A 17,798-nucleotide genomic window follows, 5' to 3' on the forward strand; every position below is an offset into this window, starting at 1 on the left:
CACCCCACACACCACACCCCACACACACACACACACACACACAGAGAGAGAGAGAGAGAGAGAGAGAGAGAGAGAATTCTCCAAAAAAAAAAAATCACATTCAAACCTAAATATCTGACTTCCTGTTGGTTGCAGCTAATAACTGTCAATTAGAAAGTTGTCCGGCTCGATGAGAACAATATACATACCGATTTTTGTGATTCTAGGAAAAACTAAGCCCCCATTTTTGACTAAAGGTGGCACTACTGAGCCATTCCACCACGCCCGTTTCTGAAACTTTGCACATGTCTACTGGATAATAAATGTGATGTGTCTGTCGAGTTTCATGCATTTTCAAGCATGTGAAGAGTCTCAAAAGCATCCGAAAAGAATATTGAAGTTTGATGCGTTGCCACGGCAACAGTATCTAAGATATCAATAATCCTTTCACAGGTCTACATCTGCCGTGTGTCTACATTATACACATAAAGTTTTAAGCAAATCGGGTAAAAATAAGAGAGTGATTTCAAAGCATTTTGAAAGTGACACACTTCCTGTTGCCAGTTGGTGGCGCTATAACTTTGACTCACAAATGTCCCATCCATGTGATCGGCCTCTTACATCGAACACACTGCTGAAGTTTCAGCAAGATCAGATAATGTATGCAGAAGTTATAACACACTTCCTGTGTCCCATTATTCGCCATAAATTCGTTTCCTTGCCACGGCCAAACCGTTCGAGATATCAAAAATCTGTTCGCAAGAATTCATCCTCAATGTCTTGACTTCATTCACACCGAGTTTGGTGGTGATCGGATGAATTCCCTAGGAGGAGTATTTCACATTCCATTGTATGCGTTTTCCAAACAACGTATAATAAACGACTTCCTGTTGGGCTTTTGTAAAACTTAGAGCATGAAAGTTGTTCGGTCCGATGAGATCTATATGTGTACTGAGTTTCATATTATTACATGCAAACGTGTTTGATATATGGACCAAGATTTCGGACCCCATTCCAGGGGGCGCTGTCGAGCCCCCCTGCCACGCCCTGGTACCAGCTTCAGTCCGGCCCTGATGGCCGCGGGTTCTGACCTGTGTGCAAAGTTTCAAGAGTTTTTGAGCATGTTAAGGGCCCCAAAAGTGGCAAAAAGTAAAATAAAAAAAAAATGAAAAAAAAATATATATAGCTGCGAGCAGCGATTGCGGGCCCAAGCCGGTGGCACCGCCACCCTGGTGCCTTTAGTTACACTAAAGCCACCGAGGTGGCGGTATCACCGGCTTGGGCCCTCCATCGCTGCTCGCAGCTATATATATATATATAGAACAAAGTTTCAAGAGTTTTTGAGCACGTTAAGGGCCCCAAAAGCCCCTGAAACCTTGAAGAAAAAAGATTAAATGGAATAGACAAATCCCCCCCCCCCCCACACACACACACAGACACACAGAGAGAGAGAGAAAATTCTCCAGAAAATCCACATTCAAACCAAAATATCTGACTTCCTGTGGGTCTGAGGTAATGACTGTAAATTAGAAAGGTGTCCTGCTTGATGAGAACAATACACCTACCAAGTTTTGTGATTCTAGGAAAAACTAAGCCCCCATTTTTGACTAAAGGTGGCGCTACTGAGCCATTCCACCACGCCCATTTCTGAAACTTTGCACATGTCTACTGTATAATAAATGTGATGTGTCTGTCGAGATTCATACATTTTCAAGCATGTGAAGAGTCTCAAAAGCATCCGAAAAGAATATTAAAGTTTGATGCGTTGCCACGGCAACAGTATCTAAGATATCAATAATCCTTTCACAGGTCTACATCTGCCGTGTGTCTACATTATACACATAAAGTTTTAAGCAAATCGGGTAAAAATAAGAAAGTGATTTCAAAGCATTTTGAAAGTGACACACTTCCTGTTGCCAGTTGGTGGCGCTATAACTTTGACTCACAAAGGTCACATCCATGTGATCGGCCTCTTACAACGAACACACTGCTGAAGTTTCAGCAAGATCAGATAATGTATGCAGAAGTTATAACACACTTCCTGTGTCCCATTATTCGCCATAAATTCGTTTCCTCGCCACGGCCAAACCGTTCGAGATATCAAAAATCTGTTCACAAGAATTCATCCTCAATGTCTTTACTTCATTCACACCGAGTTTGGCGGCGATCGGATGAATTCCCTTGGAGGAGTATTTCACATTCCATTGTATGCGTTTTCCAAACAACGTATAATAACAGACTTCCTGTTGGGCTGGCGTAAAACTTAGAGCACGAAAGTTGTTCGGCCCGATGAGATCTATATGTGTATTGAGTTTCATATTATTACATGCAAGCGTGTTTGATATATGGACCAAGATTTCGGACCCCATTCCAGGGGGCGCTGTCGAGCCCCCCTGCCACGCCCGGGTACCAGCTTCAGTCCGGCCCTGATGGCCGCAGGTTCTGACCTGTGTGCAAAGTTTCAAGAGTTTTTGAGCATGTTAAGGGCCCCAAAAGTGGCAAAAAGGCAAAAAAAAAAATAATGAAGAAAAAAAATAAAAATAAATAAATAAATAAATCCTTACGAAAACAATAGGGCCTTCGCCCTTTCAGGGCTTGGGCCCTAATAATAATCCTTACGAAAACAATAGGGCCTTCGCCCTTTCAGGGCTTGGGCTCTAATAAATAATCCTTACGAAAACAACAGGGCCTTCGCCCTTTCAGGGCTTGGGCCCTAATAATCCTTACGAAAACAATAGGGCCTTCGCCCTTTCAGGGCTTGGGCCCTAATAATAATCCTTACGAAAACAATAGGGCCTTCGCCCTTTCAGGGCTTGGGCTCTAATAAATAATCCTTACGAAAACAACAGGGCCTTCGCCCTTTCAGGGCTTGGGCCCTAATAATCCTTACGAAAACAATAGGGCCTTCGCCCTTTCAGGGCTTGGGCCCTAATAATCCTTACGAAAACAATAGGGCCTTCGCCCTTTCAGGGCTTGGGCCCTAATAATCCTTACGAAAACAATAGGGCCTTCGCCCTTTCAGGGCTTGGGCCCTAATAATCCTTACGAAAACAATAGGGCCTTCGCCCTTTCAGGGCTTGGGCCCTAATAATCCTTACGAAAACAATAGGGCCTTCGCCCTTTCAGGGCTTGGGCCCTAATAATCATTTGTAATATGTAATAATAATTGTGAGTTAATATCATGCATTTCTGACTTTTCTTACTATATCACGCAATTCTAAAAAAAAAAAAAAAGAGAATTGCAAGATAAAGTCACAATTATCTTTTTCATTGTTATACATTGGCGGAAACAAGCTTCCATACATTTTCAAACACATGTTAAATTAGATGATCTGTCAGAGTGCTTTATATTGCATAAACTGGGCAAATGAAGAACTACTTGGAAACTTTGGTAAGGAAAAGTAGGGTTACAGAAATGCAGTTTGAAGAAACTTTAAACAGTCACTGTGATTTCTCACTTTTTGTGAGGAAACAAAAAAGGATTTAATGATCTGATAAGTGAAACTATTTTTTTATGTTATATTTAATAACATACGCGCATCAAGAAAAAACTGATCTTACCGTTCCTCTTGCAAAACTTTCAAAGAAGGATTTGTCCAGCAGAGTCTGGTCACTGCATCCCTCCGTGCCGATCAGCGTCAGGTGAACATGATCAAAAGTCCCAGCGAACTCCTGCTTCCCAGTGCTGACAGAGACTGTGTACGTCAACATTGTGCTCGGATGGGAAGACAAGTGCAACTGACTCTCACACCTGAGGCTTTTTAAAGTTAAATTCAGTTTCTGATTCGGGTGTGGTCTATCAGTCTAACTTGTGATGTTAGGCTACTTGTGGTCTTTATCAAGAGATGCAGGTGTTACGAGATTTTCTTGTTTCAGTGGGTGGAGTTACATGAGTATTCACGCGCGGAACTGAGAATCAAGCTCCTTATCACAGCAGGATTAATGGATTATATATAAAAAAGGTACATTTACTGTAGTTATCAATGCATAAACTGTAATAAATAAATAAAAAAGTTGGTTTAACTTAAAAAAGTAAGTTACCTGGTTGCCTAAAACAGTTTTTAGTTCATTAAAATATTTATTTTGAATTAATACAATGAAGGAGATTGTTTAAAAAAATAGAAACTCAAAATAGTAGGCCTATGTTATCTGAACCACATTAGTTGATTTGACAAAAGATTAAAAAAGTTGTGATGACAAATTATGAAAATATTTTTTTACTGTATACAATTGTTTATAGTTTCGTAACCGTTAATATATATAGAATGTATTAATTAGCTCGTTTTGCGCAGTTGTCGCTTTCCTGAATGATTGCAGGCATTCACTTTGTGTAACGTTAATAAATCACAGCAAATCTCAACATTGATTTCATTTCGTTGTGCTTTTCCTTTGTACCTCACAATGCTTTAAAACTGTGTCTTTTACTAATTGTTCTCATTCGTTGAATGCAATAACTGAATAAACTATAAACGTATCAAGTTTTTAAATCTATCCTAGCGTGATTGTTCTGAACTTCTTGTTTATTTAGTAAATATAAGAAAAATAACAAAAAATCACAGAAAAGCATGAATGTGTTTAATACAAAAGTAAAATTTGGATTAAACTAAATTGTACGAACAGAAGTGTAAAAATTAAACACTACTGCAAATGAGAAAAATTTAATTTACTGAAACTTTTAATGTTATCCATGTTATATTTCATCTGCTACAACAATGTGAACTTTTACAATGCATTAATATGAGGAGAATCAAAGATAAAAGTGCTACTGCATTTCTCTCAGATACGGTAGGAAATTAAATGACATGAAATGTGAAGGATTTTTAAGTGTGACAAGATGATTGACATGCCAGTTTGTTGTGTCAGGATGCTTGTAACTATACAGAGAGCAACCTTTAAAGACGCTATTTTATGACAAAGCTGTATGTCCCAAAGCTTGTCTACTTTTCTGCTACTACTACACACTCAAAAGTATCAAGTATCAGATATCAAGTGCATACTGTGTAGTATGGTAGGGTGTAGTATAAGTAGGTGAACTACTTATAGCAACAACATTTTCCTGCAAAAGCGCGACACTTAGTGGAGAGAAGCGGTAATTACAACATAATGCAGAACAACAGAGTTTGGACACGCAGACTGAATTTCATTTTCATTTCAACCCTCTGAGGTCTGAGCTGTTTTCTGGGCCCTGGAGGTGTTCTGACATGCTCTGACATTTCTGGTTATTTCTGTTACTTGTGACATTTTCATGGCTAAAGTCTAATTACACTGTATTCAGCACAAACTCTGCTACAATAATATATCAGCAGCATGTATGTAAAAGTTTGTAGTTTTGAGATAATGACATTTATGCGTGGTTTTTGAAAATACAAAAAAAAATTCTCACTGAAATAAGGCCATGAAACCCATACTGATTATTTCTTCACAAGACTTTTGAAAATTGTATGACGTAGCCTAGAATATTTGCTGCAAAACTATGTGAAAATCACCCTGACTGCTCGTTCAGATAAGACAATATATTGATTTAAAAATTTTACGACGTGTTTTGTGTGAAAAAGCCTTATGCGAGAGCTCATTAATATGTAAGCTTTTCTCACCTGAGAAAGACAAAGAACCTCCCCTAACGGCCCTATTAGGAGCTATCAGGCCCCTATCATTCTGAGCAACCTTGCACAATACTGTAAATGAGGAGATTTAAAAAATAATGGCTTTTAAATTGTTTGGATTTATTTACAACACAACATAATCCAAAGATACACAACAAATGCCAAAAAAGCACTTCAAAGACAGAGACCTTTGTGCCATTCCTAAAAACATTGTACATACCTTTCATTTCCAAGATTTTCACTTTACCATGTTCACGTACTGAGACTCATGTGAATGTTGAAGTCCTCAGTGGCATCTGGGACCTGAAAAAAAAAAAAGTGAACATACTGATATCAAGAGAAAGGCCTGCACGATTTTGGAAATAAATATTAGATTTTTCTGGTTAAAATTGCTTTTTAAAATTCCTTTTTAAAATTCACAGAATACACACACACACACGTTTCCAACGATATATAATATAATGAACACCAGGTTTGTTGTGCCTTGTAGGCATAAGGTATATGCGCAGTGCGGATAAAATAATAATAACAATAAATAACCTATAGCAGCCTATAAATCTTCCAAAAGAAGCTAGAGAAAAATATATTGATTATCATGTTACTTCAAATGTTTCCATCCGTTATGATGATATGAAATGAGATAATAATAAAAACATGAAGCCGTTTGGTGCGTTTTGCTTTCATCCAAAATATGATACATTCAAACGCGATCGCTTGCAAAATATGATACATTCAAACGCGATCGCTTGCAAAATATGATACATTCAAACGCGATCACTCTCAAATATAAAACATTATGGTTACCATAAACATATCTATGTTTGAGCAGATATCCACAAACACAGTAAACACATATGATACATTCAAACGCGATCGCTTGCAAAATATGATACATTCAAACGCGATCGCTTGCAAAATATGATACATTCAAACGCGATCGCTTGCAAAATATGATACATTCAAACGCGATCACTCTCAAATATAAAACATTATGGTTACCATAAACATATCTATGTTTGAGCAGATATCCACAAACACAGTAAACACGGGTCTAAATATTATAATATTCCCCATATATCTAGCAACAGTTCAGCTGCAACGTGACATTTATGCAACAATAACAAACTAGGCTATGTAAGAATTTCTTACCTTATCTTTCTTGTCTTCAAATCGCGTTCTTCTTCTTCTGAGGTAGCCTAAATCCAATGTAAGCTCAGGCACGTCTTTCAAACTCGACGAAAAGTGAAGTGAAGTGTTTTGTTGTTGAGGTAACGAGCGCGTTCGCGTTCCATGTGGAGATTTGCATGTGAATATCTTTTGCGCGAGTAGGCGTGGCCAAATTAACTGTAATGAGCAAGCGTTTGAGAAGCTGGACATCTTGTTGGTTTTATACAAATTACTTAAACAGAGAATATTTGTTTTCGTTTTGAATCCGATCATTTAAAAGTACACACTTAAATGTTTATAAAGGTATATGGCTCATAAATGTGTGACAAGTATTCGCTTAGTTTTGTTTCAGTTTATAGACGTGCTCAAGAAAAAAAAGTTCACCGCGACGGAGAGGCAGAAAGCACACCCTGTTTATTTTCTTTATTTTACAAAAGCACAATGTTTTGATTTGATTGTAAGTGGACACATACAAAAGGAGAAATATCACAGATTCTTTTTTTATATTTCTTTTTTCTGTATGACCATAAATGATGGAGTAATTTAAGTTTATAGTGCTACAATGTGGAGAAAATCCGGCAAAACGCGTCGGCGCGTTTGTCGACCTCAGAGGGTTAATACTAAAACCCATTTAATCTACAGGGTGCTTAAATGCATAAAAAATAGTTTTACAGCACAGGCAAACACAAATTCTTGTTTTAGATTAAAAAAAATCTGTTCATGTAAGTTAAAGGAAATTCAGCACACATTCCCAGACTTCCATTTGTGTTATTTTAGAGTTTTCACTTTACACTAAATATGTACCATAAGCAAAATAGACATAATACAGAATGATTAGATATGTTCAAACTTTTGGCATATTTACATATAGATATAATAATAACAATATTAAACTTTATTTAGATAGCACTTTTCAGGCAGAAAATGCAGTTCAAAGTGCTTTACATAAAAAATGATACAGTCAAATATCAACAGTGACATCACATTCAATAAAAACATGTGCATCAAATATAAGAGATAAAAAACATTAAATGCAACACAAACAGGATGAAATACTAAAACACATTAATGATAATCATAAAAGTACAAGTAATCAGCAACAACACATCTAATAGAAAATGGTAAAACATATAGGAGACAATTTATTATAAGCACAATTCGGAGTAACTAATTAAATGCCAGAGTAACTTTCTTTTAAAGATACTAAGATATATCATAATATCTGATGTATTCCTAGTTATGGTGCATAAGTTGCAGAGGCCGGATCACCGATTTTCTTTCGGGAACCTCCAATAAACCTGCATTATTAGATGAACTTACGGGTCTTGATGGGATATAATTAACGAGAGAAATGGCAATATAGTCCATTACGAGCTTGTGATGTGATATGAAGTTTGGATAAACTGAAGTCTATTAACTGATTTTTGTGGGCGACAGTAAAAAGTGCATTACAGTAGTCAAGTCTACATGAGATAAGAGCTTGGTTTGTTTTTTCTGCAGCTTTCTGGGTTAAAAAAGGTCGAATTTTAGTTTCCTAGGTGAAAAAATGAAGATTTTGCCACCTTGTTAATATGGGAGTCTAAAATAACACCAAGACTTCAATTTAACCAGATTCTGGAGCAACATTTCTCCTTTAGTTTTAGTGCTAACTAGAATGTCAGTCTTATCCTCGTTTAACTTCAGAAAGTTATTACTATTACTAAAACAATAAAGGACTGAGCCAGTGTTTCACGTTTCTCAGACACATGCTCTCCAAGTTTAACATACAAATCTCTCCCTTTAATATATGTTTAAACCAAATTAACACACATTTAAGACCTTTAGCTTTTCCAAACGATTGATTAAAATACCATGGTATTTGACTTTATAGCTTTTTACATTTATAGTCCCTTTCCCCCCAAATCATCTTTTCCCCACAGTGTGTTTGTGTTGAGCTGTACATGTGCATTAGTCAGCACGAGCGTGGATTACTGATTAACTCCATCAGTGTGTGTGTGTGTGTGTGTGTGTGGGTCAGAAGCTCGTCCGGCTGCAGAAGCTCTGATCCTGATGGAGAAACAGGAGGACTGGAGGAGCAGGAGCGATGCGTGTCGGCCGATGTGCTCCGGTCCTCCACATCTGCAGACCAGCGAGTGTGTGTCGCCACGGTACGATCATCTCTCTCTTTAATCAGTGTGTTTACACACTAATGCGAAATGCATGATCAGTATATTACTCAGGAATGATGCATGATGTCGTTTTGTGTGTTATGCATCCAAATTCAGTTTTAAATGTTCATATTGGCTATTATTGTGAAATGTCGTGGATTATGGAACAGAGCACAGAGTTTGTTGACCTTATGTGAGCAGAAGGACTTTGTCTTGTGTCTGTATTGGCAAACACTAAACATGATGGTGAACTGAACAGAAGAATCACTCAGTAAAGCTGAGGATTAAAACACACAGATCTCTAAACACACACTGACACTCTCACAGATAAAGTTTATTTACTGGCATTGGTGGTTCGTCTTCAGCACTCGGCAGAGAGAGCTGAGCTTCACTCCATCAGACTGAGTTTGGCTGAAAGACTCTTATTTCAGTAACACTAAACCTCAGCCTGAATGTTCTGGTGTAACGAGAAGAGACGGCTCGGGTTAAATAACGCGTGACGTACGTGCAGTGGACACGAGAGCACGGGTTTCTCTAGTAAAACATTCTGGCTGAATCAACTCCAGAAATGGATATGAGTGCTATAGTGAGATCTTTCTAGAAGATGTTTAAAGCTTGAGGATCTCTGCGAGCTGAACTGTCTACGGTAACACCAGATGTTTGTCAGTTCTGTTGTGCTGCTGTTTATTTACTTCACCTGATGTTTGACCGAATGCATGTATGTTTCTGTATGTGTATGGTTTCACAGTCAGAATGCTGAAAACGGAGACGAGGAGGACGGACCCAGAATGACGAGGCCTGAGGCTCTGATCTCGCTGGACGCTGAAGCCGACGTCTCTGCCAGAAGAAGAAAACCAACCCTCGTCAGGTTAGAGATGCTCTTCTCGTTCTCCAGCACAAATATAGAAACATTCTTAAATCAAGAGATATTTACTGGAGAAGAAGCAAAATGACTGAAGATATTAAGTCTTTTCTAATGAAAAATGCATCAAAATTAAGTGAATTTATGTTTAAAACAAGAACAAATGGTGTAAGAAAATATATTCTTGTTTTCACTTTGAATTAAGATTATTTTTCTGACTCAGATTATTTTTCACGTCATTTAAAAAAAAAAATCATCAAGCAAGACTTAATATCTTCAGTCATTTTGATTCTCCAGTATCTTGATTTAAGAATGTTTCGATATTTGTGCTGGAAAACTTTTTTTTCAGAGTAAATATGGTTTTAATCAGTCTAATGCGTTCACACAGCAGCTTCACTCCAGATGTGTCTGTGCTTCTCTTGATTCAGATCCAAAACACTTGATCCTTCACTTCTTCTGCAAGTCCAGAGTGACTCTGAATCCAAGTGTGAACGCAGAAAACCGCAGTCCTGTCATGTGCGTCTGCGCTCTCAGTGTTTCTCCTCTGTTGATTCTGAGATTGCATTTTACTGTTTTTATTCATTTTGAGGAATACTGAATGTTTGCGTGCAAGTGAGACGAGTTAATGCATGTAGTCTAGAACTAAAATCAGCATCATGTTTACACAGCGAACACAACACACACACACACACACACACACCTCCTCACTTTATTTCCCTCAACAGGAGGACAGGAGAGCTGTCTTTAGATTTAGATTTAGATTTATACATCATGAAAAAGCTGAATAAATAATCTTTCCATTGATGCATGGTTTGTTAGGATAGGACAATATTTGAAAATCTGCAAAAAAATCAAAACATTGAGAAAATCTCCTTTAAAGTTGTGCATTTATGTTGGCGATTGTGATGCATTCAATCACAAAAATAAATGTTTTATATATTTACAGTAGGAAATTTACAAAATATCTTCATGGAACATGATCTTTACTTAATATCCTAATGATTTTTGGCATAAAAGAAAAATCGATAATTTTGACTCATACAAGGTATTGTTGGCATTAATATCCCCGTGCGACTCGAGACTGGTGACGTGATCCAGGGACACATTATACATTCCATCATGGGATCATTTTATGGATTTAGTTTTGATTATTTAATTTTGTTTATATACATTTTTGTTTTTCATTTAATTTTATGAATTAAGCAGCTCATAAACACTTCATCACAGGAAAAATATTAAAATAACCTGTTAAACATGAATATATTATGTGACATTTCTCCTTATATAGAGGCTTTTTGGCATAGATGGTTCTTTAAAACTGAGTCAAGAACCCTAGAGTTCTGTACAGATCCCGACTGAATCGTTTGTGTTGTGTTTCAGTCTCTGCGCACTAATTCCCAGTACCACAAAGTTTTTAAAGACATAAGTGAAGATGAACATCTGAGACAGAGTACGTATCCTCAGTTTGATGTTTGACAATGATTATTTCACTTTTAATGAACACACAGCGAAGCTTTGATTGGTTTATTCCAGGTTACACATGCGCCCTGCAGAAGGACATACTGTACCAGGGCAGACTGTTCGTGTCCGACAACTGGATCTGTTTCCATTCCAAAGTGTTCGGAAAAGACACTAAGGTAAAACCTGAACCTACACTATAGCGTTCAGAAGTTTGAGGTCAGTAAGATTCTGAAAGAGTCTCTTCTGCTCACCAAAGCTGCATTTATTTGATCAAAAATACAGTAAAAATAATAAAATATTATTCTAATGTGTTTTCTATGTGAATATATAGTAAAGTGTAATTTATTCCTGTGATCAAAGCTGAATTTTCAGCATCATTACTCCAGTCTTCAGTGTCACATGATCCTTCAGAAATCACTCTAATATGATGATTTGATGCTCAAGAAACATTTATGATTATTATCAGTGCTGAAAACAGGATTTTTCAGGATTTTTTGATGAATAGAGAGTTCAGAAGAACAGCGTTTATTTGAAATAGAATATTTTGCAACATTATAAATGTCTTTACTGTCACTTTTGATAACGTGTCCTTGATGAATAAAAGTATTAATTTATTTTTACTGACCCCAAACTTTTGAACTGTAGTGTGTTTTATATTAAATCTCAGCGAACACGGGATGTTCTCAGAACGTGGCAAGATTCTCTCAAAGTTATGAACAAACGTTCTTCTAGTGACGTTGATAGAGAGTTTGCTTAAAGGTCTTTGATAAACAAAAAAAGCATTATTTTTACATTGTTGGAAGGTTTTCTTTCTGAAACATTTCAGTTGGATGTTCCTCTAACATTTTATTAAATGTTACTTGTTGCAGAGAACATTCAAAAGTAACACTCCCATAATGTTTGAAGAATGATACAATGTAATGTTTCCTTAACGTTCACATAACCAAGAATTATTATTTTTTGATGTTAATAATAAAGTTTTTATAATTTAATGGGAACGTCAGCAAAATGTTCTTAAAGCATATTTTTATTAGCTGTTTTTCATCATATTGTTTTTTCCTTCAGATTGCAATTCCAGTGGCTTCAGTGACGGTCATCAAGAAAACGAAGACGGCCATCTTGGTGCCGAACGCACTGGTTATTTCTTCGGCACATGAGCGGGTAAAAGAGGTTTGGCGTTCATGTGAATCTGCTGGTGATTGTGGCGGTTTTACTACAGTAATCACTGTTATTGTGATTTTTCCAGCATGTGTTTGTTTCGTTTCTGTCTCGAGACACGACTTACAAAGTTTTGATGTCCGTGTGCCCTCAGCTGGTTGTAAGTTCTTCAGTCACACATTTAATTGAGTTCAGCTGAATCGTATAGTCTCTGATGAATAAATGTGGCCCGTCTGCAGGAGAAGAGTCCTGGAATCAGTCAGAACATCCTGAGAGCAGATCCGGCGTCTCTGCCCACGGTAAGACCTTTCGGGCCCTTCATTTATACAGCGCTTTCACAACACAGAGCGTTTCACAGCAGCTTTACAGTGATAACAGGAGATTACAGTAACAGAGATTGTTCAGGCTTTACAGCAGATCTAGAATAAAGTTATTGTCCAGATAAAGTTAGTTTTGATTGATTCACTTCCGTTGTAAAGATTAGTTATTAACTTAGGGGCCGCTAACACACACCGTTCTCACAGAAAACCCTTAATGTGTTCATTTACACACAACAGTGTTTGGAGCTCGAGAACGCAAACCTTGAAACAGGATCCAAGGTGCAAGCGTTGAATAATTTTGAAATATCTCTGCGCAAACTTCAAAAATGTGAATCTGTGAAACGCTGACGCACATGCGTATTACGTGTTTAGTCTATAGATATGCGCATTTGAATATAAATGTGCGCAGGCAAGTAGTCTTACTCTACAAATTATACCCTATCATACACCTGGTCCAAAATCCCTAACTCTGTTAAAGTAGGGTGACCATACTCATTCTTGCCTCTCTTACTCATTAAGAGAATAGAGATGACACTTTTAGACCAGCGCCGGGAGCGCCGACCATTTGTCCAACTAGCAAAAGTGGATTTGAACGCCCTATGTGCCCTTTATACCATGAGCTTAGATCGTTAAAATAGGGCCCTTCAGTTCATTCCTTCATCCATCCGTTTTCCTCCGGGATATTCAGGCGCTGCTTGATGTCTGTGCGCAGGATTTCCCTGCGGATCTGTCGGATGTTGACGCTCCGGTCGGACCGACGGCTCAGCTTGTGGACGACAGCAGCAGCTCCGACTGTCCCGAGTCACCGGCATTCGTGAAAACACAGAGTGAGTATTTCAGTGACGCTCAACGGCCTCATTTATAACCGCTGTGACGCACAAAACAGGCCCTGAAAGAGCCGTACACACTTCACACGCATGAGTGGTGATTTAGTAAAACAAACTTGACGGGAGAATGTGCATCTGTGAGTGACTCTGAGCCATGTGTACGAACACCGATGATGATCTGAGGGACTGATGAAGGAAAAACACTTTTAATCTTCATTATGAGTCCTAATCATAAATACAGTGCATGTTCACAATAACAGTTTAAATACATAAAAGAATGATTTCAACAATGTTTTACATCTGATAGACACGTTTAGATTGAATATGCCATTCTCATTAATGGAGTTAAGAACTTAAATTACATGAAACAACATTTTTTATATTCTAATAAATATAATATTTTGTAGTGGATGCGCTGCTTTTGAACACTTTTCCTGAGGAATGCTGTGTGTTAATGTTTGCTAAGCGCATGATAACAGCAGAACTCGTGCTCTGAGGAAATATGTTCACGCAAATGATGATCAATAATGCACAATCTGTTTCCATTAAAAATATAAAGCAATTAAAAATACTGTTTGGCCGGTGGAAAAGATTGAGAAAAAACTTTCTCTGAAATGTATTTTATATTATTTCACACGCTTTTATACGCCATTTTTGGCTTTCGGCCACATGTACACTTTTAGTGACGATCCTACACACAGTTTTATAAATGAGAGCCCTGATGTCTGCTGTTATTGTCTCTTTATTCACATCGCTTATGAAAGAGAAGTACATTTTATTTAAGAAATTCTATACTTATGTGCGAACTAAATGCAATGTTTTCAGACACTTAATTACATGTTATTTACAGTTAAATGAAAATGTATTTAAATGTATATTCAGTGCAGTCAGTAGAACATAAGTTCATCTTTGTCATTTCATAATTACTTCTATTGTCTTTGAAATGTACTTTAGTATGTTAGTCAACACATCAAAATAAGTGCACTTCTTTAAAGCATGTCAAAAGATTATAAAACATAATGATTTGAAATATACTTTACAGTAAAACTTTATAAACTTTACTAAAATTTGACATTTTAAAAACTGCACTTTTTTTGTTTAGAAACATACTCTTTAAGCCTTTTACAGTATTTACAGTATGACAGTTTTTAAAAAATATACTTTTAAGATTTAAAGAACACTATTCAATATAATTAAGTGCACTTAATACTTAATAAAGTGCACTTAATTTTTTACAATTATATGTAAAAAAATACTTTTTTACAAACGTCTCTGTGTGATTCTCTCACAGAATTTCCGAAACTATCCCAAGCTTTTATTGAAGGGACTAAACGAGACGGTGAACTGGATTCTCATCCGCAACAGGAAATTGAACCTAAAACGAACTTACCATACGCTGGTAAAACACACACACACACACACACACACACACACACACACACACACACACACACAGGTCTTGAGTCTCAGTGATTTCTGTCGTGTGTTTCAGGATCTTCAGGGCCGGTAGAGCTGGAGTTGATGAAGACTCTGAGGCCGGTGTCTCTCTCTCTGAACACTCTGGTGTTGATCTATCTCTCTCTGTGAGTCTGATCATCTCAGTGTGTGTTCTCTCTCTGTGAGTCTGATCATCTCAGTGTGTGTTCTCTCTCTGTGAGTCTGATCATCTCAGTGTGTGTTCTCTCTCTGTGAGTCTGATCATCTCAGTGTGTGTTCTCTCTCTGTGAGTCTGATCATCTCAGTGTGTGTTCTCTCTCCGTGAGTCTGATCATCTCAGTGTGTATTCTCTCTCTGTGAGTCTGATCATCTCAGTGTGTGTTCTCTCTCTGTGAGTCTGATCATCTCAGTGTGTGTATTCTCTCTCTGTGAGTCTGATCATCTCAGTGTGTATTCATCAGTCCAGCCTCTGAGCTTCATCTGCTCTTCATCTCTCAGGGTTTGTGTCCTGCTGTTGTCCTCCTGTTACATGGCCTTTAAGATCGTGTCTCTTGAGGAACGTCTGACATCTCTTGTGTCGATGGAGTTTCCCCATAAAAGGTAAAGATGAAAATGATTTAATGGCTTTCATTCATCATAGCAGTTTTTAAAAATTGCTTACACACCAAAAGTTCATTCACTCATAATCTTCAGGCTAAGTCTGCAAAACTGCCAGCACATTATATGCTTTACACTAAAGTTGCATTTCTAAAACTAATTTTTGCAAAACTCCCCCAGTTCTTTACAGTAGACACTGTATTCAGAACTAACAGCTCTTATGTTCCATGTAGAAAATAAATGGCACACTCATTTTCCTCATGTTTTGTGGCTTTATGTGTAGAGTTTAGAGAATAGGAGCCATTGTTTGAGAAACTGTGCGTGAGCTATTTTAAAAAACGGAAATTAAATTGTATTAGAGTTATTTTGTCAAGCCCCAGCTAACAGGGAACACTCTCAGAACGTCCAAAGTTATCTGGTCTTTAATAACGTCCTCAAAACGTTAGCACAAAAATATTATTTATACATCATTTATGGTGCGATTTTCTGAAACGTTTTAGATGAGCATTAATGTTGCTACTTGTTTCAGAACATTCTGAGAACATTCAAAAGTAACGTTCCCATAATGTTTAAAGAATGATACAATGGAATCTTCGCATAACCAAGAGAAAATCTGGGCGTTTTGAACATTCAAAAGTAACGTTTTCATAACTTAATGGGAACGTTAGCGAAATGTTTTTGAACATATTTTTGTTAGCTTACAGCCACTTCATTATTAGCTCAATGTTAAGCGCATTATTAGATCTGGAATAGAAATGCTCAGACTGTCATATGTCTAAACGCTGTACGTGTGGTTATGATTCCAGAGATGAATATCTGTCCTCTGGAGACACCGCTGAGATCTGCTCGGTTCTTTCTGCAACTCTTCTGAAGCTGGAAAAGGTTCGTCTCATGAACGTCTCAGATCTTAACCTGAGATGAGGTGTTTCTTCACGATAATATCACAAAACCGTTTTAGATGATCCCAGCTAACAACAACATGTTCTAAGAACGTTTTGCTAAAGTCCAGTTGTTTACATTTTTTTGTTTTGTTTTTTTCTTGGTCACACGAATGTTAATTCCATTTTATCATTTATCATTTTGATTATGATCATGAGTGATTATTGATTATGAGCTCTTCTTAACAAAATAATACTTCTCCAGATTCACAGAAACCTGCAGAGACTGATGGAGAGCGTGTCTGATGTCTGACGGAAGATCAAGGCCAGTCACTGTCAGGGTTTCAATGTGTTTCTTACTGTGAAAGAAAAATCATCTTCATTACTGTTTTATGCAAACATTAGAATAACTGATCTCAGTAATGAAGTTAAACATGAAATAAACATCAGCTGAGACAGTGTTTTCTCACAGGAATCTCACACATTTGACTGAAGTATATATTAAAAAGAGTATGAGATAAAATTATACGAATATTTGATACTTTGTATGAATAGACTGTACAGTAACCCAGCCGACAAATACATGTTCTAAGAATGTTTTGATAACGTTTCCACGAAAATGTTATTTCTGAATGTTCAAACTCCCAGTTTTTAAACGTTTTTTAAAAAATATCTTGGTTATGTGAACGTTTTAGGAACATAAACGTTCCATTGTATCATTCTTCAAACATTATGGGAACGTTACTTTTGAATGTTCTCTGAACGTTCTGAAACAATTAGTAACATTTAAAACATGTTAGACGAATGTCCAACTAAAATGTTTCAGAAAACGTTCCATGAATGACATATAAGTAACATTTTGCAAACATTATTAAACATTCTATTAACGTTACTGGTAGAATGTTTGTTAATAACCTTGCCAGAACGTTCCTTGTTAGCTGGGAATTCGCTTGCTGAATCTCATTAGATCTTTAAGTAAAAGATGAATGAAACTGTATTATTCTAATTTGAAGTGAATAAAGTTTGTCTATGCTATGAATGTTACGTTTTGATGTGATGTCACACATCATACTGATCAGGTGTAATAACTGCTCAGGAATGTTTTAAAACGCTTGTCGTGATGATTGTGATTTAGATGATAAACGACTCGACAACATTTGAAGAATCTGAAGACTTTCACAGAGAAACAAATCCCTGTTGCTTCTGTCTAGATGATTCATGTGAAACTAATATGAGCAGAACCAGCGTCTGCATTACTGTTATGATCTTGTGTTCCCCTGGACTTGTGTGGACTTTTATGTTATTTCCTGTTTTGCGCCATGTTTTGTAGTTTTTCTTGATTAAATCCTGATTGTTCCCAGG

General features: G+C 37.1%; 2 protein-coding genes across 7 annotated transcripts in view; one reads left to right on the plus strand and one right to left on the minus strand.

The window, feature by feature from the left end:
- Positions 1-3,718, minus strand: part of LOC311065856 (polyunsaturated fatty acid 5-lipoxygenase-like) — a 16,717-nt gene extending 12,999 nt beyond the window's left edge. Inside the window, exon 1 of the mRNA XM_084086666.1 lies at positions 3,541-3,718. Coding sequence (XP_083942792.1) covers positions 3,541-3,690 — 150 coding nt within the window. The 5' untranslated portion in view covers positions 3,691-3,718. The remainder of the gene's footprint in view (positions 1-3,540) is intronic.
- Positions 3,719-8,687: 4,969 nt separating this feature from the next.
- Positions 8,688-17,798, plus strand: gramd2b (GRAM domain containing 2B). 6 transcript variants are annotated; one of them, XM_084086689.1, is made up of 14 exons: positions 8,688-8,896; positions 9,645-9,764; positions 10,187-10,274; positions 11,139-11,208; positions 11,292-11,395; positions 12,285-12,380; positions 12,466-12,537; positions 12,617-12,676; positions 13,386-13,524; positions 14,816-14,923; positions 15,017-15,107; positions 15,460-15,561; positions 16,365-16,440; positions 16,702-17,798. In XM_084086689.1, exons 1-14 carry the CDS (start codon positions 8,799-8,801, stop codon positions 16,747-16,749), a joined length of 1,272 nt encoding a protein of 423 aa, XP_083942815.1. In that variant the 5' UTR covers positions 8,688-8,798; the 3' UTR covers positions 16,750-17,798. The 6 variants fall into 6 exon arrangements, 4 of the variants coding, with proteins under 4 accessions (XP_083942815.1, XP_083942816.1, XP_083942818.1 ...); XM_084086690.1 differs by having other exon boundaries at positions 8,741-8,896; positions 13,410-13,524; XR_014602987.1 differs by having other exon boundaries at positions 8,742-8,896; positions 15,017-15,142.

The sequence above is a fragment of the Abramis brama genome (assembly GCF_963993115.1).
Source record: "Abramis brama genome assembly, chromosome: 16".
NCBI lineage: Eukaryota > Metazoa > Chordata > Actinopteri > Cypriniformes > Leuciscidae > Abramis > Abramis brama.